The 20,767-nt window shown below is 49.0% G+C and overlaps 1 protein-coding gene across 1 annotated transcript in view; it reads left to right on the top strand.

The window, feature by feature from the left end:
* The window catches only part of actn4 (actinin, alpha 4), a 48,091-nt gene that overhangs the window by 26,060 nt on the left and 1,264 nt on the right, over nt 1-20,767 (top strand). The window contains exons 2-21 of the mRNA XM_079731190.1: nt 1,514-1,628; nt 2,956-3,075; nt 5,060-5,146; nt 6,112-6,199; nt 6,970-7,048; nt 7,239-7,320; nt 8,326-8,411; nt 10,464-10,556; nt 10,963-11,088; nt 11,589-11,693; nt 11,979-12,126; nt 12,558-12,708; nt 13,280-13,388; nt 14,361-14,501; nt 14,877-15,059; nt 15,419-15,553; nt 16,021-16,200; nt 16,759-16,905; nt 18,437-18,517; nt 19,655-19,813. Of these exons, the coding sequence (XP_079587316.1) occupies nt 1,514-1,628; nt 2,956-3,075; nt 5,060-5,146; nt 6,112-6,199; nt 6,970-7,048; nt 7,239-7,320; nt 8,326-8,411; nt 10,464-10,556; nt 10,963-11,088; nt 11,589-11,693; nt 11,979-12,126; nt 12,558-12,708; nt 13,280-13,388; nt 14,361-14,501; nt 14,877-15,059; nt 15,419-15,553; nt 16,021-16,200; nt 16,759-16,905; nt 18,437-18,517; nt 19,655-19,813 (2,415 nt within the window). The remainder of the gene's footprint in view (nt 1-1,513; nt 1,629-2,955; nt 3,076-5,059; nt 5,147-6,111; nt 6,200-6,969; nt 7,049-7,238; nt 7,321-8,325; nt 8,412-10,463; nt 10,557-10,962; nt 11,089-11,588; nt 11,694-11,978; nt 12,127-12,557; nt 12,709-13,279; nt 13,389-14,360; nt 14,502-14,876; nt 15,060-15,418; nt 15,554-16,020; nt 16,201-16,758; nt 16,906-18,436; nt 18,518-19,654; nt 19,814-20,767) is intronic.

Here is a 20,767-nt window from a genome sequence, read left to right on the forward strand (position 1 = left end):
CCCAGGATGTGGAGACGAAGAGTAAGCAGATGGGGCTGGCTGACGTTGGAACGTTGATTCATCTCAATCATCATATTGTCTGGACGCAATTAATTCAGACTATTAAACTGGCTATCAGGATAAGTCGATGTCTTCATGAAATGAAGATGCAATACCACTCCAAGGCAATAAATGCGGCTCCTGAATTATTCCCAAGCCCTTGTAAAGGAGCCGTCCACGTCCCAACATGTTGGTAGTCGTAGACCTCCTCCTCCTCCTCCTCCGCAGGGGAGCAGGGATCAGCCCCTGACAGCCTGGTACAATTTCCTGTCTCTGCTCCGCCACTTCCTGTCAGAGAAGGCCTGTTGCTAAATGCGTCTGCTCTCCCAGGGACACTGTGTGTGTGTTGGGGGCGAAGCATTGTCTGTCCGTCTATCCATCCGTCTCTCCCCCCCCCCCCCCCCCCCCTTGCGAGTGTGTTTATTTGTGTGAGCTCCACCCTGCCTCCCTTCTCCCCCCTCCCTCCCGGGACCCACTGTGTCCAGTCTGGGGGAGGGTCAGGGGGAGTGGGGCTGAAGGGGGCTATTATCCAGGGGCTCAATGATCCCTTTGTGCCCACGGCCGTGGTTCAGGGTGGGGGTGCAGGGCCGTGGCCAGCACCCTGTCATAATGTTGTTCCACCCATGGAGACAGACACACACACACACACACAGGGCGCACACACACAAACACCTGCCCTGTCCATGAAGTGCAAAGGCAAACCATTTAGAGGTTGCGTTTCCAATGAGCGACAGTTTGACGCCTCACCTGAGTGACACTCTCTTAAAGTGAAGTAAGCACTTCAGTTGGGGGAGCAGCCTGGTTCCTGTAGTTTGTCGGTGGTGTCGGGGTCTGCCAGCCCAGTCTTCTGTCTTCCATCTCCGTGGAACGGACCCTGTGAGTGAGATGGGAGCTAACTGGTAGGGCTGATGCCCGTGTTGGACGGGGTACGCCTGCAGTAGACTACAGGCCTGCGCCGCCGCGTCCTGACTAAAGCGTGTCTCTGTGTCCCCGGGACCGCTCCCAAATAATAAAATGATTCAAAACACATTTCCAATGGAATCTCAGCCGACCACTGTGTGTGTGTGTTGGATATAGCACAGTATTTTTATTCAACATGCGTGACAGATAATGATTGGGTGATGGTTTAGGGCACCGCAAGATGGCACTTTCATAGAAGACTCGATTAGAAGCCCTGCTTCCACACATGTGGTTGTCACATGGATATGGTTCCATTTACTGACTTCATGAGATTGATTAAACGTTTCTAGTTACTCCACGCTCTGTCGCACAGTGCACGTACAATAACTGCTGCCGCCACTTCCTGTTGTTGTCACTTCCCGTGCTGTCACAGCAACCTCTCCGCAGACCTCCCTTCCTGCCGATTGAATTAAAATCTACTTTCATTCGTCGATTCAAAGCGGGACATTCAAAAAACAAACAATAAATTCCTATATAATGAAAGTGAATTTCCTGCGTTTGTCTCGTTTTTCAGACCTTCACCGCATGGTGCAACTCCCACCTGCGCAAGGCCGGCACGCAGATAGACAGCATCGAAGAGGACTTCCGAGACGGCCTCAAACTCATGCTGCTGCTGGAGGTCATATCGGGTAAGCTCTCCCCCGTCCTGTGGCTCGCCCCCAGCCCACTGTGTCCTGCACGGGCCGTCCAGACGATACGCGTAGCCTGACTTCTTCCTGGGACCCCTTTCTCAATTGGCATTCTACTCTGGCTGGGCCTTGAGATGTCAAACATTGACGGTTGTAATGGAAGAATATTACATTTTGTAATTTAGCACGCGCTTTTTCCCAACGCGACCATACAAGTAGGGCGGTGAAGAACCGGCAAAGCATGAAAGCTTAAATGACTAAAGGTTTTAAATGGTGCCTGTCAAAATGCCTCTCTACGGCTTGGGTCTCTGTACACTGAAATTATCCCAAGAAATTAATTGATTCTAATGGTTGTATCGGAACGATTTTCTGTCAAATCAACCAAATTAACTTGTGTGTTTAACATTTATACTACCTTAAGTAATTTAGCAAACACTTTCATCCAAGGCAACTGAACAGTCGGGCAGTCAAAGCATAAGTCATTTTAGAAGATCCACTCTTAAGCTTGAATCTTCTACCCAAGTCTTGGCACTGGTCTTGGATGTCTGTCACGTGAGCTTATTGTATGTGATGTTTATAACCATACAACATATCATTTTACAAAAAAATCTCACAATGCAGAACAGGTTAGGGGCGGGCAAGTGAGCTATAACTTTATTCTTCCTGCATTGGCGGTGATGACAGATCCAAACCCTGGTAGCAACTTGTCTCTAACCTTCATTCAGTCAGGTTTCACCTGCTGTTGGCAACACCTGAGCCTAGATTGTTAGGCTGGTTGGCTAATTAATCACGTCAGCCGCTCCAATTAGAGACTGCAGCATCGCTTGGGAGCCGCACTGCAGAGCGGTACACTGACCTGGATCGGGTGCCACGAGCAGGCTCACCGCCACAGCGATACGTCTTGTAGCGACGGGTCTTCGGCTCTGACCTGCGATCTTGTAGTGCGTGGCTTTCTCTCCCCTACCACAGCCCCGTCTTCATTCGTCGCCCCACAAAATATGAATAAGAACACTTGTTGGGTTTTAGTTCTAGCTGTGTTTGTGTTAACGGTAGCCAATGTCACAACCGCTATTGAACGCAGACGGGGTCGGAACCAGAGGGAAAACCCTGGCACGTCCTGTCGGGTAGAGCCCGGGGCCAGGCGTGTGGAACAGCAGGTATCTGGGCTCTGTGGTAAACAGCAGACATTCTGCTGAGGCCGTGGAAACATGCTTTTCCCCAGTCACCGCTGGCTCTCATTCACTCAATGCTGTCCACCTTGCACTCCTGTATCCTGTATGTCTGAGCACTTGTGTGTCTGTGTGTGTTTCTGTGTGCGTGTTTGTAGGTGAGCGGTTACCCAAGCCAGAGCGAGGAAAGATGAGGGTCCACAAGATCAACAACGTAAACAAAGCTTTGGACTTCATCGCCAGCAAAGGAGTCAAGCTGGTGTCCATCGGAGCCGAGGGTCAGTGGCTTAGTAACACGCAAACACACACACAGTCTCACGTACACACCCTCTCTCTGTCTCCCAGGTTGGACAGAGGTCGTTGACCGCACCACTTAATAACACGTGTGTGTGCGTGTCCACGGTGTGAATACACAACCAATAACAAATGAGCCTAGGGTAGTGTCCAGCATGCAGTGGTGTGCACATTTTATGCATTCTCTAGCGTCAGCCATTTTGGCTCTGGGCAAATCACCCTCAAAACATCAGAGAAATCTTTCCACAGTTATTTCTTGGGGTCAGATATTTTTCTGCTCTTTCAAATATTGTCATTCACAATCCTGTTAAAATAATGGATGCACAAAAAAAAGGTTGGAGCAGCTTATGGGTGTGATATCTTTGCGTCATGTGTGTAGCATTGCTTGGATTTCACTGGGTTTTGAACTTTAGAATTCTTCATCAAACATCTCCCTCGACCAGGTTATCATCTTTGAAGGTGAAGTGAGGTTTCCATGTTGGAATGTATGCCTTATTGTTTAATGGAACATACCACACAAAATTCCTTAAATTCAAGGTAGTGTTTGGAAGATAATATACGATTAATTTCCCTCCAAAACCTTGTTTGTCCGTCTGTCTTCTTTACCTGTGACCTATAGCGGTCCATAGACATACAAGATGTATTTAATGAAACTTATAGTGGTCTATAGACATTATTAATGCATATATTGCTAACATGTTGTGGTCCGTAGGCTCATTGTCGTAACCTTTACTATTAACATAGTTTATTCCATAGACTCATTGTGATTCACTGACATGTATATTAAAATAAGCGGCCTTTAGATTCAAAACTTGTTCGGTGTTAACATATACTTGACTCTAGTAGACTCATTACATGCTCTTGCAGGACTGGCTTGTTTCCTCTCTCAATACTTTCCTTCCAGTAACTCTGCTCTGTTTCCAACTGATGACCTTCTGTGGGCTATCTGTTCATGGTTAGCGTGTGTATATGTGTGTGTGTGTGTGCACACTTGGGTGTGCACACACACACACAATTCTGTGTGTGTGTGTGTGTGGGTGTGTTCAACAAAGACACAGCCACAGCTTAGTGATTTAGGGGACTGGTCAAGGACCTCTGTTCTATCCCAGATCAGAGCTTGTTTATAGTATAGAGGAAACATTAAACTACCATACTCCTCGTCGTTCCTCTCCCCTCATCTCTCTACCCTAGTATACTCCTCTCTGCTCTCATCTCTCTAGGAGAGAGTCCCAACTGCACTCCTCTCCTCTCCCCTGTCCTGTGTTAGTATATTCCTCTCTACCCTAGAACACCCCCATCACCCCTCTTCTCTCTACCCCAGTACTCTCCCCTCTCCTCTCCCCTCTCCCCTCACCCCCTCTGTCTCTGTCTAACGAGTGTGTTAATTGGGGGAATGTGTGTGAAGGACTAGGCGATGATAAGACTGTTGGCTGGATCGCTACATTAGAGCGTCGTTAATCTGTTCTGTAATCACCCGAGGTGTTGAATGCAAATCTGGGGGGTTTTGTCAAACATTCTGTAATCTGAGAATATAATATAAGGGATAATGTTTGGAAATCAAGCCCCTCGAATAGCCCTGAAGTGGTTTATATGCACGTTACCGAGCGTATTACGCGGCTGCTTACTAAATACATCAATAATTCGACACTAAATACCACAACAAAAGAGTTTTTATAGATTTAAGTGTCTTTATAGATTTAAATGTCTCAAAGTTATCCAGATTAGATTTAATGAATTCTATCCGGGGGGGGAGGGGGAGCAACCCAGAATGATGGCGTCTGTGAATGACAACACAGGACTACACACCCCTGTGTCGTCAGTGTTGGTCGGCCAGCCCATATGCCCAAATCTGCCCCATTCCCCAGGTGCTCGGCCCTCGTCGTTGTGTTTCAAGGCTTAGAAAATGGAAATCAGAGGTTGTGTGTTTTGACCAACTGTCTGCCCTCTCTCCTCTCCTGACGTGCACAGAAATCGTGGACGGGAACGCCAAGATGACCCTGGGAATGATCTGGACCATCATCCTGCGTTTCGCCATCCAGGACATCTCCGTAGACGGTACTCCCCCAGCCCTACATTACAACGTGGAGCCTGGCTGGGACACTGTGGCCCAGTGGGGTCTTGTGGAACAGCACACTGTGTCTGGGTTTTATTATATTCACTCTTTAGTTGTTAAGCAGGTGCTTCTACCTAAAGCGCCTGATGGTGAATCAGATCCATGAAGTCCTACCAGACCAGGCAGGGTTTGGGCCTCTAAGACCAGGATGAAGGCATGGTGCCTGCAAACATTGGGGATCGAACCCAGAACCTTTCCGTTTGGCATGAAACACCCCAGCCAGTTTTTACTGTAGGATTTGAATACATGAACTAGTGACCTTTTTGGTAAAAACAGTGAGTGGCTGCTACGCCTACTGCCCAACATTAACTTAAGAGTTGATGGAAATGAAATTGTAGGAACAGCTCCATCTGGACTGATACACACGCTACTGCAGTTCTGCACTCTGATTGGACCGAAGGGATGTCACTTGCCGCACACACAGATGTACACACCCACACAGATACACACAGATGTAAACAGCCCTCCATGCACACACACCCACACACCCAGCTGTTTAATAAGATCTCAGATGGGGAATAGAGTTGAATAGATGTACTATTGGAACATGGTCAGCGGATGTTGGATATCAGTGCTGGTGGTCTACCTGACCACATAGCACAACTAAATGGTGGACCCTGCAAATTGATATACCCTTTAAATAAACTCTGTTGCCAAGGTCATGTGTTCCTGCAATAATCAATGAATATGCTGTAATGTTTTTTCATTTTTTGTTCCTTCTGTCCCTCTCTGTAACCCTCCCCCTCTTGCCTTCTCTCACTCTCTGCCTCCCCTTCTCGCCTTCTCCCACTCTCTGCCTCTCCCCTCTATCCTTCCCACTGACCTCTTCTTTCACCCTCGCCCGTCTTTTCTCTTCTCCTTCCTCCTCTCCCTCTCTTTCCTCTCCTCCTTCCTCCTCTCTCTGCAGAGACCTCTGCGAAGGAGGGTCTTCTGTTGTGGTGCCAGAGGAAGACGGCTCCCTACAAGAACGTCAATGTCCAGAACTTCCACATCAGGTAAACGCACGCACGCTTCCACATCAGGTTAAACGCACATACACACAAACATTTCCATAGCAGGCTAAACGCACATACACACAAACATTTCCATAGCAGGCTGAACACACACACACACTTGCACTCACACAGCAGGCTAAACGCATGCACACACACGCATTAATACATGCGCTTGCACAAACAGAAATGTTTGCTTCCATATCTGGATGAGCACACTTAGGCCACACAAGTGTCAATGTCCAGAACCTTTTCCAACAGGTTAAACGTACACTCACTAACAAAATCACATGCAAGCATGTGTGTGTGTGTGTGTGTGTGTGCACAGTCTCACAAGCACACTTGCATGCAAGCACACGCATGCACACACACACACACAGTCTCACAAACACACTCGCATGCAAGCACACACAGTCTCCCAAAAAATCGCATGCAAGCACAGAAAAACACACACACAAGCCAACCTATTTGGTACTATTGCCTCAGAAACATTCCATGTTGGCACAATAAACAATATCTTTATTCTACGGAGTTCACCATGATTGAGGGGTAGAAAATATCCACGCCTTGCTCCGTGTAATACTGCAGCAGTACTCTGGCTGTCTCAGGCTAAAGACTGCCCTCCAGTGGTGAAGACGACTCTTCTAGTGTTCTAGTTAGTTATATGTTTATGAATGTCGAAGGGATACTAGCCTACAGTGCCAGCTGTAAATGAATGATGCCCCCATCTGACGTGTGTGTGTGTCTTTTGTCTCTATCTCCATTTCCAACAGCTGGAAGGATGGTCTTGCCTTCAATGCTCTGATCCACAGACACAGACCTGAGCTCATCGACTATGATAAGCTTAGGAAGGTGGGTGGGAACACACAAACACAGAGACCGACAGACAGTTTATTAGGTTAATTGAATTCAGGACAACAATGTTTGTAATTTAAGTCTTTCACTTCCACTCCTGAACTCTATTTCACTTTGAACTCCAAATGAAAGTTGTTATTGGATTGGCCAGCCTGCTGTTTTCTTACACTGTGGTTGGTTGTTTCAGGATGACCCTTTGACCAATTTGAACAACGCCTTCGAAGTGGCCGAGAAGTACCTTGACATTCCCAAGATGATGGACGCAGAAGGTACGTTAATCTGCGTGTTTGTGAAGACAGTCATGTAAACTGGAACACCGTCACGAAATCCTGTATTTACATGTCATTTTCAAGGGTGTGTGTGTGTGTGTGTGTGTGTGTGTGTGTGTGTGTGTGTGTGTCCAGCTCAACACATGCTAGGACTATTACTCTGAGAGAGGGTGAGAGTGCGTGAGAGGGTGTACATGTTAAAATGGCAGGAGGAAGGAGAGCTCCTGGTCACTTGGAAGAACATCAAACTTGCTCCCTCCCTCCTCCCCTCCCTCTCTCCTGCCACTGACTATTTTCCATCCACAGGACCTGCTCTATGTATGACCTGCTCTATGTATGACCTGCTCTATGTCGGAACCGTCTGTCTGACCCGTCTGTGTCTGACTGTGTTGTCTGCGTCTCATCTTCTATAAACATTGTTGTGGTGCGTTTAAACCCCTGATGACTATATTTAGCTGTGTGTGTGTTCTGTAGTTAAATGTACGTTGGCATGTCTCATCTGTTGTTCTGTACCTTGTGAGTAATCCTGTACTGCCTGTCAATGTGTGTGTGTCTATGTTTGTGTCTAATGTGTGTGTGTGTGTGTGTTTCCAATGTGTGTGTCTATGTATGTCCAATGTCTGTGTGACCAATATGTGCTTTTCAATGTAATTGTCCAATGTGTGTGTGTCTAATGTGTGTGTTTGTATGTACTTGTCCAATGTGTGTGTGTCTATGTACTTGTCCAATGTGTGTGTGTCTATGTATGTGTCCAATGTGTGTGTGTCCAATGTTTGTGTGTGTCTATGTATGTGTCCATTGTGTGTGTGTGTGTCTATGTACGTGTCCAATGTATGTGTGTCTATGTATGTGTCCAATGTGTGTGTCCAATGTTTGTGTGTGTCTATGTATGTGTCCAGTGTGTGTGTGTGTCTATGTACGTGTCCAATGTATGTGTGTGTCCAATGTGTGTGTCTGTGTCTATGTACGTGTACGTAACACTCCTGCTTGCCCCCTGCTCCGTAGACATTGTCAACACGGCTCGTCCCGATGAGAAAGCCATAATGACCTATGTGTCCAGTTTCTACCATGCATTCTCTGGAGCCCAGAAGGTACCCTTTGACCCCTGTGACCCCTGACCTGTGACCCCCTGGTACTAACAACCATGTGCTGAAGGCCTTTCCCAACAAGGCTGAATGTCTGCCACTCCTCAGTGCTGCAACAGGCTACGGGTGGTGTTGGGACGTGCGCATAGACACACTCACACAAACTCCCTCATTCACTTACTCACTCGCACACGTTCTCTGCTCGCCGAGGCGCTAAACGTTTCCAAGGCGATGAGGTGTGTTTTGAAACGCAAACATTGCAATTTGCTAATATTTTTATTCCATTAAATTAAGAAACGAAAGATAATGGATGAAAATGGATGGCATTTACTTTATTGTACCGTATTTGCCCAAGACCACAAGTAAAATATATATAAATGTTAAAAAAAAAAAAGGAGCTCAACTATTTCAGTGGGTGTGTGTGCGTGCCCGTCTCAGCCCTGAGCGCTGGACTCAAAGTTCGCTTTCTCAGGCCTTGCTCTTCTTCCTCCCTTCACAAACCATCTCCTCCTCTTCCGCCCCAGGGCATCCCATAATAGCCCTCCTCTCCCAGGCAACCAACACTCGGACCTGCTTTTTCAGGGTACCTGCCGCTCTGGAAGTGAGGCCAGGTGGGCGGAGCTACCAAGCCCCGCCCCCTGTCCAATCGGCAGTCTCGCCCCTGTTCCGCTTCCGGGCCAAGGGGATTCTACTAGCTTTGGGTGGCTTTGGCTTCAACCTCTTTTTTTCTCTCTCTCTCTCTCTCTCTCTCTCTCTCCCTCTCTCTATTTAATCTGGCCTCTCTCGCCCTGCTGCTGGTCGCTGGGCTGTGTGTAGACATCGTGGGTACACTGAGGCCTGATGAGAAGGCCATCATGACCTACGTGTCCTGCTTCTATCATGCCTTCTCTGGTGCTCAGAAGGTGAGCCCCACCCCTCTCAGACCACTGACTCCACCCAGCCAACCTCACTTAGAGGCATCAAACAAACCTCCACAAACAAACACTTTCTATGGAGCCATGGAATATCTTCTAGCCATAGAAACTATTCCATGGATCCTCCTACTTCAAGACCTACTTTCTACAGACCAGAGCAGAGTTTCCCACCCTAGGTTCCCAGTACAGAACGACTCAGCCAGACATATTCTAAGTATTATTATGAGAGTTGTTAGTGCTGGTACGTACTACTGTGAGGAACTCTATTTAAGGTCAGCTCAGTACACTTTCAGCCACTAACACCCATTGTTTCATCATCCAATGTTTGCTTCAAATCCAATGTTTCTTATTATGTTTTGTTGTATTCCGTTTCGTTCTATTAAATACGTTTATTCTGTGATGCGTTTATGGGGAGGAACGTTACCAGTGTTATTCAGCCAGCACCGAACCAAATGTTTAAATGAATCCTCTGTCTGTTGCGACCCCCTGAAGAGGCTTTGTGGGCGGCCCGTCCGTACCGGAGATGCTGCAGAAACGGGGTGTCTTTCTGAATTGCAGGGGTACCGTAGCGTTGTACCCCTGCTAGCCCCCCCCTAAGAGAGCGGGACCACCGCAGCATAACATGTAACTAGACCTACCTAGCTTGCTACTGGGCTGGGGCAGGAGACGCATGGAGTTTGAAACCCACGCAACCGAGTGATTACACTGTGATGGACCCCACGAGTGATGAACTGGCACTGTGAGAACTAACCGGCGGCCCGACGCAGCATGGGATAGGGTTTACTGGCCTGTAGGATGGCTTGAACAGCGCAGAAATGAGTGGTTTTGTGTTTATAACCCCGATGGCTCAGGCCTTTGTGTGTGTTGAATGGATATTTTCACTGCTTGCGTGTGAGTTGTGAGTTTACCACAAGTTCCCCAGTGCTTAGACGGGTTGTAGAGACAAAGAAGGCCTCTGTAGGATCACTAACAAACAGGCCACTTGTTGGAAAGGGAAGTTTTGTTATTTTAACAGAGGTTAATTGCTTGCCTTGGGTTGTGACATGAAGCTACGATATCCTAACTTATTGTTTTGGTACTAAAATGGGTTTGTGTGTTTTAACAAAGCGACACACGCCTGACTGATGGATCTGCTCTGTGATAGGCTGAGACGGCTGCCAATCGTATCTGCAAAGTGCTGGCCGTCAACCAGGAGAACGAGCACCTGATGGAGGACTATGAGAAGCTGGCCAGTGATGTGAGTACTGATGAGGAGACACACACATGGAGAACCAATCCTGAGGAGGCTCACACACACACACATGGAGAAGCACTCCTGAGGAGACTCTCACACACACACACACACATGGAGAAGCACTCCTGAGGAGGCTCACACACACACACACACACACACACACACGGAGAACCACTGCTGAGGAGACTCACACACACACACACACGGAGAATCACTCATGAGAGTACTGCACCGTCTGTACAGATGAGCAGACCGTCACACACACACACACACACAGTGTCCTGTGAGGAGAGAATATTTAGTTTTGATTTGTAAATGGTGAACCTGGGAGTACACCAGTGTTAACGCTCTGGTTCCCTGTCACGCTCTCCCTCCCCTCCTCTCTCTTGTCCCCGTCCCTCGGCTCCAGCTTCTGGAGTGGATCCGTCGGACCATCCCCTGGCTGGAGAACCGGGCCCCAGAGAAGACCATGGCCGAGATGCAGCAGAAGCTAGAGGACTTCAGAGACTACCGCCGGGTCCACAAGCCCCCCAAGGTAGCCCAGAGAGAGACACACACACACACACACACACACACACACACACACACACACACACACACACACACACACGCCCTTCACCAACCGACTAGGCTCTACCTGCTGATATTAACAGGCTGTGATGTGATGTACTCCACTTAGGATTTGGTTTTCTTACTCGGCGTTAAGTCGTCTACGAAAGTGCATTTCCTCACATGCTGATAAATAGCGCTAGGGCTCAGGTGCAATTGAATGGAAACACAAACACAATGTACAAACCACCGTTTGAGTTAAATGATCATTGAAAATAGATCGATAGATAGATATATAGAACAATTTTAGAGGAGCTTGTCATCGCACACTTTACCGAAAACTGTGAACCTAAAACAGTAATGCATATAGTTGTTCACCGTTGGACCTCTAGTATCCAGCCTCTCATCAAGCACGCGTTGAACGGTGTGTCTGTCCCGGGTTGTAGTTCGGAGGGGTTGACCTCTGACCCCGCTCCGTGTCCCCAGGTCCAGGAGAAGTGCCAGCTGGAGATCAACTTCAACACCCTGCAGACCAAGCTGCGGCTGAGCAACAGACCCGCCTTCATGCCCTCAGAGGGACGCATGGTGTCCGTAAGTACCCCCGAGAACCCCCCCGCTACAGGGCCGTAGCTGGAGCTCCTGCATGGCACACGGGCAGGGTGGGATTATGGGGGAAAGTGTGTGTGTGTGTGTGTGTGTGTGTGTGTGTGAGAGAGAACAGGTCCCTTAACCATTAGTTTGGATTAGTAACATCCTATCCTGTCACTTATCGAACTTTAACTCACTGAGATTGACCGAGGGCTGGCCCAGACGCACTGCTAGCATTAGCCGGCTGCTACCGCTAGCTCACGGCTAGCTGCGCTGTGCTCTCTCCAGGACATCAACGGGTCGTGGCACGCGCTGGAGGGCGCGGAGAAGGGCTACGAGGAGTGGCTGCTGAACGAGATCCGCCGTCTGGAGCGACTCGACCACCTGGCGGAGAAGTTCCGCCAGAAGGCCACCATCCACGAGGCCTGGACCGATGGTGAGGAGACACACACAAACATAGAAACACACACACAAAGAAACACACAAACATACACACACAAACACAGAGAAACACACACACACAGAAACACACAAACATACACACACAAACACATAGAAACACACAAACATACACACACAAACACATAGAAACACACACACACACAGAAACACACACACACACAAACACAAATTAAGAAACAACACTCAGAAGTTTGAAGATAACACACAAATACACCCACACGCAGACCTTAGTGTGCATATGCAAAGACAAAACACACACACACTATACTCACTGCCTGTTGGATCCAATTGACCTGCTCGATCTTTAATGTGTGTGTGTGTGTGTGTGTGTGTGTGTGTGTGTGTGTGTGTATGTGTGTGTGTGTGTGTGTGTGTGTGTGTGTGTGTGTGTGTGTGTGTGTGTAGGTAAGGAGGCCATGCTGACCCAGAAGGACTACGCCACCGCCACTCTGTCAGAGGTCAAGGCGTTGCTACGGAAACACGAGGCCTTCGAGAGCGACCTGGCCGCCCACCAGGACCGCGTGGAGCAGATCGCCGCCATCGCACAGGAACTCAAGTAAGACCGCAGGAAGTAGAAATCTTTACCACCTGGCTGTCTGGTAAGACGGCAGGAAGTAGAAACCTTTACCACCTGACTGTCAAATAAGACCGCAGGAAGTAGAAACCAGGATCACCTGACTGTCTAGTAACACCGCAGGAAGTAGAAACCTGGATCACCTGACTGTCTAGTAACACCGCAGGAAGTAGAAACCTTTACCACCTGACTGTCTAGTAACACCGCAGGAAGTAGAAACCTTTACCACCTGGCTGTCTAGTAACACCGCAGGAAGTAGAAACCTTTATCACCTGGCTGTCTAGTAACACCGCAGGAAGTAGAAACCTTTACCACCTGGCTGTCTAGTAACACCGCAGGAAGTAGAAACCTTTACCACCTGACTGTCTGGTACGACCGCAGGAAGTAGAAACCTGTACCACCTGACTGGTCATGTGACAACCCTTAAACCTTCAGCCCCATCTCCTGTGAACACTAGACCCCTAGAGCGCTGGAGTCCTTTGTGGTGGTTAACCTTGATGGAATGGTTGGTTCAGGCATGTTAATAAAGGTCTGTGTGTGTGTGTTTCCACAGTGAGCTGGACTACTACGACTCCCCCAGTGTGAACGCTCGCTGTCAGAACATCTGTGAACAGTGGGACAGCCTGGGCTCCCTGACCCAGAACCGCAGAGAGTCACTGGAGGTACCCCTCTCTCTCTCCCTGAGTCTCTACCTCTCTGTCTCTCTCTCCCTCCCTGAGTCTCTACCCCTCTCTCTCTCGCTGAATCTTTACCTCTCTCTCTCTCTCTCGCTGAGTCTCTACCCCTCTCTCTCTCTACCTGAGTCTCTACCTCTCTGTCTCTCTCTCTCTCCCTGAGTCTCTACCCCTCTCTGTTTCTCTCCCTGAGTCTCTACCCCTCTCTGTCTCTCTCCCTGAGTCTCTACCCCTCTCTCTCTCTCCCTGAGTCTCTACCCCTCTGTGTCTCTCTCCCTGAGTCTCTACCCCTCTCTCTCTCCCTGAGTCTCTACCCCTCTCTGTCTCTCTCCCTGAGTCTCTACCCCTCTCTCTCTCCCTGAGTCTCTACCCCTCTCTGTCTCTCTCCCTGAGTCTCTACCCCTCTCTCTCTCTCCCTGAGTCTCTACCCCTCTCTCTCTCCCTGAGTCTCTACCCCTCTCTGTCTCTCTCCCTGAGTCTCTACCCCTCTCTCTCTCTCCCTGAGTCTCTACCCCTCTCTCTCTCTCCCTGAGTCTCTACCCCTCTCTCCCTCGCTGAGTCTCTACCGCTCTGTCTCTTTCTCATCTTTCTCTCTGATACTGTCTCTACCTCTTTATCTTTCTCTCTCTCTGACAGTCTCCATTTGTTATTTTTGTCTCCCTCTCTACCTCACCTCCTCCATTTATATCTGTGGCTCTGCGTCCTAAACGCTCACTTCCTCTTCGTTCTTCATATATATGACTTCCTTTTTTCAGTTTTTCACAAAAATACTTGTATGTGCATAATCGTAGAACATGGATTGCTATAGTAAATTAAATCTTGTTTCTGTTTTTTGTGATCGTCTCATTGGTTAATGAGTTTATGATTGGTTAATTTGTCTATGATTGGTGCGTGAGTTAATGATTGGTTAATGAGTTGATGATGGGTTAATTGGTCTATAATTGGTCTGTGCTCCCCCAGAGGACAGAGAAGCAGCTGGAGTCCATAGACGAGCTGTACCTGGAGTACGCCAAGAGGGCGGCGCCGTTCAACAACTGGATGGAGGGCGCCATGGAGGACCTGCAGGACATGTTCATCGTCCACAACATCGAGGAGATCCAGGTAGCCACGGCAACACGGGACCACACCAGGGATCCGCTCACACGGGATAATCAGGGGTTTCCCCTCTTCTGACTAAACTCTATTTTTTATTATTTAAATGGCTTTAGTGCCACTACTAGTCCTGAAAGACTGTGATCTCGGGTACTCTGCAGTAAATACCCTTTAGTCATCATAAAAGCGTGCATGAGGTCGAGGACATGCACCATGTTTCACGCATAGGGTAACAACTCGATTTTAATATACGTACTTTTGGAACCTTCTGAGCTCCACAAGTTCCGAGATTCTATTCCCGCCCACCTCCCCGACAAACCCTGCCCCTTCACCCTTTAAGCCCCGCCCACTTCCACCCATAAACCCCTCCCACCTCTTCTCCAGGGCCTGATCACAGCCCACGAGCAGTTCAAGTCCACGCTGCCGGACGCCAACAAGGAGCGGGCGGCCATCCAGGCCATCCAGGCGGAGGTGCAGAAGATCGCCCAGCACAACGGCATCAACCTGTCAGGGACCAACCCCTACACCTCCATCACCCCGGAGAGCATCGACAGCAAGTGGGAGAAGGTGGGTCCCTGCGGGCCTTAATGAACGTCAGAGTACGGATGGAGGGTAGAATGTGACGGTGGTGTCATCGTACTGGAATAGGCTGAGACAAGGGGTAGGAACAAAGTAGGAAAGTATGGCTATCTGCACGGTAAATATTTCTATTGCTTGGTTTGACGAGGTATACTTCCTGTTATAAAGTATACATCGTTTTTTTACACAAACAGACCAAAGATTGTGTATCCCATTCATCCGGTGTCTCATTGGCTCCACCCGGTGGTGTGATTCTGCTACTGCAGCCGTGACCTCTCCATGGTTAATGACGCCTGTCTGTGTGTGTGTGTGTGTGTGTGTGTGTGTGTGTGTGTGTGTGTGTGTAGGTGCAGAGGCTGGTGCCCCAGAGGGACCAGGCCCTGCAGGAAGAGCTGGCCAAGCAGCAGTCCAACGACCACCTCCGACGCCAGTTCGCCACCCAGGCCAACATGGTGGGGCCCTGGATCCAGACCAAGATGGAGGTGAGGCGCCGACCAATGGAGACGGGCGTTTTTTTTAGGCCCATGTTAATGCCATACTTAACTTTACCTTATTTTAACATTACTTTTAGTCATTTAGCGGACACTTTAAGCACCCTTCGTGAGGCTTATTGATGCCTACAATTTCGAATAACTACAAAAGATTCTGGACAATTCAAATAAATAATGATAATAATTCCGTTCAAAGTAGAAAAACAAAGTGCAGTTGGTTGGTTACATGTTGGATGAACTGAAATAACCCAGCAGAGAGGTGTGAACTCGAATCTTGAGAAAATAAAAGTCCCCCGAGTGGTTGGAAACCACCCAGAGCTATGACAGTAAAGGAAAGAGTGAAATCCCCCTCCAGCACATTAGTCCCATCTAACCCTAACCCCTACCACAGCGCTGGAGGTCCCACCTGGAAGGACCACCCCCCCCCCCTCTAACCCTCAGCCCCCGCTGTGTTGTAGGAGATCGGCCGGATATCCATCGAGATGAACGGCACTCTGGAGGACCAACTGACCCACCTGAGAGAGTACGAGCAGAGCATCATCGAGTACAAGCCCCACATCGACCAGCTGGAGGGGGACCACCAGCTCATCCAGGAGGCGCTCATCTTCGACAACAAGTACACCGCCTACACCATGGAGGTAACCCGCTCTTATGAACGCACGCACGCACGCACGCACGCACGCACGCACACACGCGCACACACACGAAGTAATACACTTATAGATTTACACATACAAAAAAAGTACATTTTTCACACCATCGGGGTAACAGAGATACACACATGTTACACACACACTCGTGCACAGATCTACACACATACACAACAAGTACACCGCCTGCACCTTGGATGTAACGCGCTCTCAGTCACTGACTCACTCTTTGAGGTAACACTCTTACAGATATACACATACACAACAAGTACAACATGCATAACAAGACACACGCATAACATACACACATACACAACAAGTACACCGCCTGCACCCTTGGCGTCAAACACACACACACACACTGACAAAGGTGCTTTTACACACACTCACTCTCTTTCTGAATGTGAAACACACAAACACATCGGTTCAATCGCACCGCATTGCACAGACAAACACAAAAGACCCGATGGCGTTTACACCGACCCACCACTAGGCGGCCCCCATGCCCCAGCGCTCCCTCTCACCTCTCTCTCCCCTCCCCCACAGCACCTGCGTGTGGGCTGGGAGCAGCTTCTCACCACCATCGCCAGGACCATCAACGAGATCGACAACCAGATCCTGACCCGCGACGCCAAGGGCATCAGCCAGGAGCAGCTCCACGAGTACCGCACCTCCTTCAACCACTTCGACAAGGTCAGGGCCGCGCCCCCGGGGGTCACAGGTCACACCCCCACGCCGCCGGGCTTGACTCGAGCTGTTGCTGTGGAGAGCTCCCATTTGGTTCTTCTTACCCACAATGCCTTGCAAACAATGTTTTGGCATGTGTTAAGCCTATTAAAATGCACACATGAACACATAAAATGACAAACAACCAGGCAATATAAAGACTCGGCTGTCATGTGTTGAGAACAAACGGCAGATTTTTTTTCCTGCATTCAGGCATCCTATTTACAAGGTCCCAACAGATGCTAATAGCGCTAATGAAGGCTAGCATTCAGTGTCTGGTTAATACCACAGGTCCCACCAGATGCTAATAGAGCTAACATACGCTATCATTCAGTGTCTGGTTAATACCACAGTTCCCACCAGATGCTAATAGAGCTAAGGAACGCTAGCATTCAGTGTCTGGTAAATATCACAGGTCCCAATGCTGGTTATTTTGGATCCATGGTGAATCTGTGATGTGAAGTTAATGCAGTGCTGTACCATGTGATGTGTTCAGGGAGGGACTGAGAGAGGAGCCTGGCGTGTGAGTATCATTACGGTATGGGGGTCAGGGGGCACAGAGATGATGAGGTGAAATGCGAGACACGGGCCGCTGTAGGGACACATAGCCATCACTCTGTGAGCCATCACTCACATAGCCATCCCTCGGCCATGCTGTACGGGGCTGTAGAGGAAGGGACAGGTCTGCAGCACTGGTGTATTAGCAGGTTTATCACGTTAGGTCGGGGGACGGTTTAGGTGCAACACCAAACGGAGGTGAACCCTAAGAAATTGAGCAGTAAAAGTCAAACTAAAGGGCGTACTGTGGAGCAGAACACCATTGTATGGGTTCTATACATGGGTCTCCATGTATAGAACACAGAGTTCTCTGCAACCTAGTTGTTATGGTGTCCTTGAGGCTTTGGCCGTACAGTGTATCCATAGCAACCACCAATCCATCACCGGCATCCACCATGTAAACAAGTCACCCTAACGTCACTCGTGGCATGCCTCCACCTGGTGTTCCTGGTTCAGTCCACCCTGGGTACAAAAACCCTGCCTAACCCACCCCTAACCTTGTTGTTTGTTGTTTTTTTTTTTTAGAGACATTATCAGGAATGAAATAAAAAATAATTATCATCCCTTGCTCATAATTAACAGTCAATTGCTCTAAATTGAATGGCTAGTTCGAGAGCAAACTTGATGCAGTCTATTTGGCATCAGGAACAAGTCGTGTACTTCTAGTGCATTAATGGCGGGTGTGGTCATTGTGTCAACCTCCACTGATGTGTGTGTCGTGTACCTGCCCATCAATGTTTGTGTCTCTGTGTCCCTCTGTCTCTCCATCCTGTCTCTCCACCTTCATGCATGCCCTCGGGTCGCACGGTTCCCATCCACCACCACATCCCCGTGTTGCCATTGGTCGGTGTTCGTGACGTGGTGCTCTGTGATTGGTTGGAACCCTTCGACTTCCCCCCTCCCCTCAACACTTGTGTGGCCTGTGATTGGCTGATCTCAGGACCACAGTGGAGCTCTGATGGCCGAGGAGTTCAAGGCCTGTTTGATCAGTCTGGGCTACGATGTGGAGAACAACAAGCAGGTAGGAGTGAGCAGAACCACGGAGAGGTAGAGGTCACTTCCTCGGTTCCTCTGACCCGTAGATCTGTCCTGGACGTTCCCGTGGGACTCCTTGCCTTTAATCACAGACTTAGCAGTGGGATTTCACCGTTCTCGCCTTTTCTTCCTTCCTGGACACAATACCTCTTCTTTTCTTGTTTACTTGCTGACCTTGTAGTTTAGTTTAGAACTCTTATTCACAGGCTTCAACCCAACGGAGACGACTTGTTACAGCACCGTGGCGGAGCCTCGCCAATAGCTATCACTAGGGTGGTGCAGGCGTGTGCTGTTCCAGAGTTGATCCACTAGAGGTCTCTTACCTGGGCCTCCACCTAGCAGCTCTCTGGCCCCCTCCCTTCACTATAAGGGGGTTACTTTGCCCTCTGCGTCTCCGCTAACTGGTTGCTCTTTTATCTCTTCTTTTTCTGTTCACCCCCTCCCATAACTCACCTTTCTCTATTCCCATCTCTCATCGACACCTCTCTGCTGCATGTCTCCTCATGCGTCTCTCTTGTCTTTCACTCACTCTACTGTTTTCCTCATTGCCAACCTATTCCCACCTCCACCTTCTTCATCCTCCTCCTTCCACCTCACCGCCCCCTGCGTCTCTCTGCTGCCCCCTGGCTCCTCCACGCGGTACTGCGGCTCCCACAGAAGCGACTGGGCCAGATGCCCACAGAGGAATACCGGGCCCTCCTCATTTCTACTGGAAACAGCCTGGTACTGACCCAACACTGGCCTACAGACTGACTGGGGATTATGTGACAGACTGACGGACGACTCCTGAAAGCTGCCATTTAGAAAACGTGTCTCATCCTTCAATGTTCTGAGGTCCTTTTCCTCTTCCTACTGTGGCAAACGCTTATCTTCTATCTGCTAATCTATCTGTGACCCCTCCTTCTTTCTCTCTCCTTTCCTTCCATTGGTGGCTTCAGAATAATCGTAGCCCTTGACAACCGTTGCCATGCTTTCACCTAGACAACCATGAATATAGATTCACCTAGTCAGGCTTTACCATAGACTAATAGATTAGTTTCCTAATTGCACTCAAGTGTGTGTGTGTGTGTGTGTCTGTGTCCGTGTCTGGGTTAACCTGTTGCCACCTTATTGCCGTTGCCAGGGCGACGCCGAGTTTGCACGCATCATGGGCATCGTTGACCCCAACAGCAGCGGCGCAGTAACCTTCCAGGCCTTCATCGACTTCATGTCCCGCGAGACCACCGACACGGACACCGCCGACCAGGTCATCGCCTCCTTCAAGATCCTGGCTGGAGACAAGGTTAGCCCCCATGATGACCTCTGAGCTGTGTGTGTTTGTGTGAGTGTGTGTGAGGGACATTAGGAGTGTGTGTGATGGACATTAGGAGTGTGTGTGAGGGACATTAGGAGCGTGTGTGATGGACATTAGGAGTGTGTGAGGGACATTAGGAGTGTGTGAGGGACATTAGGAGCGTATGTGAGGGACATTAGGAGCGTGTGTGAGGGACATTAGGAGTGTGTGTGTTAGGGACATTAGGAGTGTGTGTGTGAGGGACATTAGGAGCGTGTGTGAGAGTCGCTTGGAGTGTGTGTGAAAAAAACTAGGAGTGTGTGAAAGTAAGTTAGTGTGCGTGCAAGAAAGGAGGGTGGGTTGTGGTGGTTATATAATGAAAATTATTACAGCTTATAAACTATCTTAACAAATATCTCCATTCAAATACCATGGAGAGCGTTAGCTTCCAGCGAGTATCTCACGAGTCTCCCACCCGGGGTTCGGGGGAAAAGCCTTTGAGCGAACGGGAAGAAGACGAAGGGTCTCTCCTACAGAGTACAGGCACCGAGTATTGGCCCGTACCCAGTTGGGATGATATCATCGTGCTCTGCCCACTGAAGTGGAGGAATAAATCTTAAAATTAAAATATATATAAATATCCAAGTGCCAGATTGTTTCTGCTCGCTCAGCCATGGCAAAGGACTACAAAATGGAAAGTGGTTTTCCGCTTTCATTTAGTAGAACCGTTATTCATTCCTCCGGTAGCAGTGTCTCTGTTTCCGTGGCGGTAAGGTGTATTCGCACGCCGTCTGGTTTAGTGTTGCGTCTCCTCTGCTCCGTGACCAATTATTCTGATGCATCTCGATTACTTCATCTGCACCCGGCTCTCCAGCCGAAAGCCAGGGGTTTAAAACGACCAATCAGGGCTCAGCAGCACGGCAGAGGAAGGCAGACTATTATGTTATGGAACGTTGAAGTAAT

The sequence above is a fragment of the Pollachius pollachius genome, assembly GCF_949987615.1.
Source record: "Pollachius pollachius genome assembly, chromosome: 3".
In the NCBI taxonomy this organism is placed as follows: domain Eukaryota; kingdom Metazoa; phylum Chordata; class Actinopteri; order Gadiformes; family Gadidae; genus Pollachius; species Pollachius pollachius.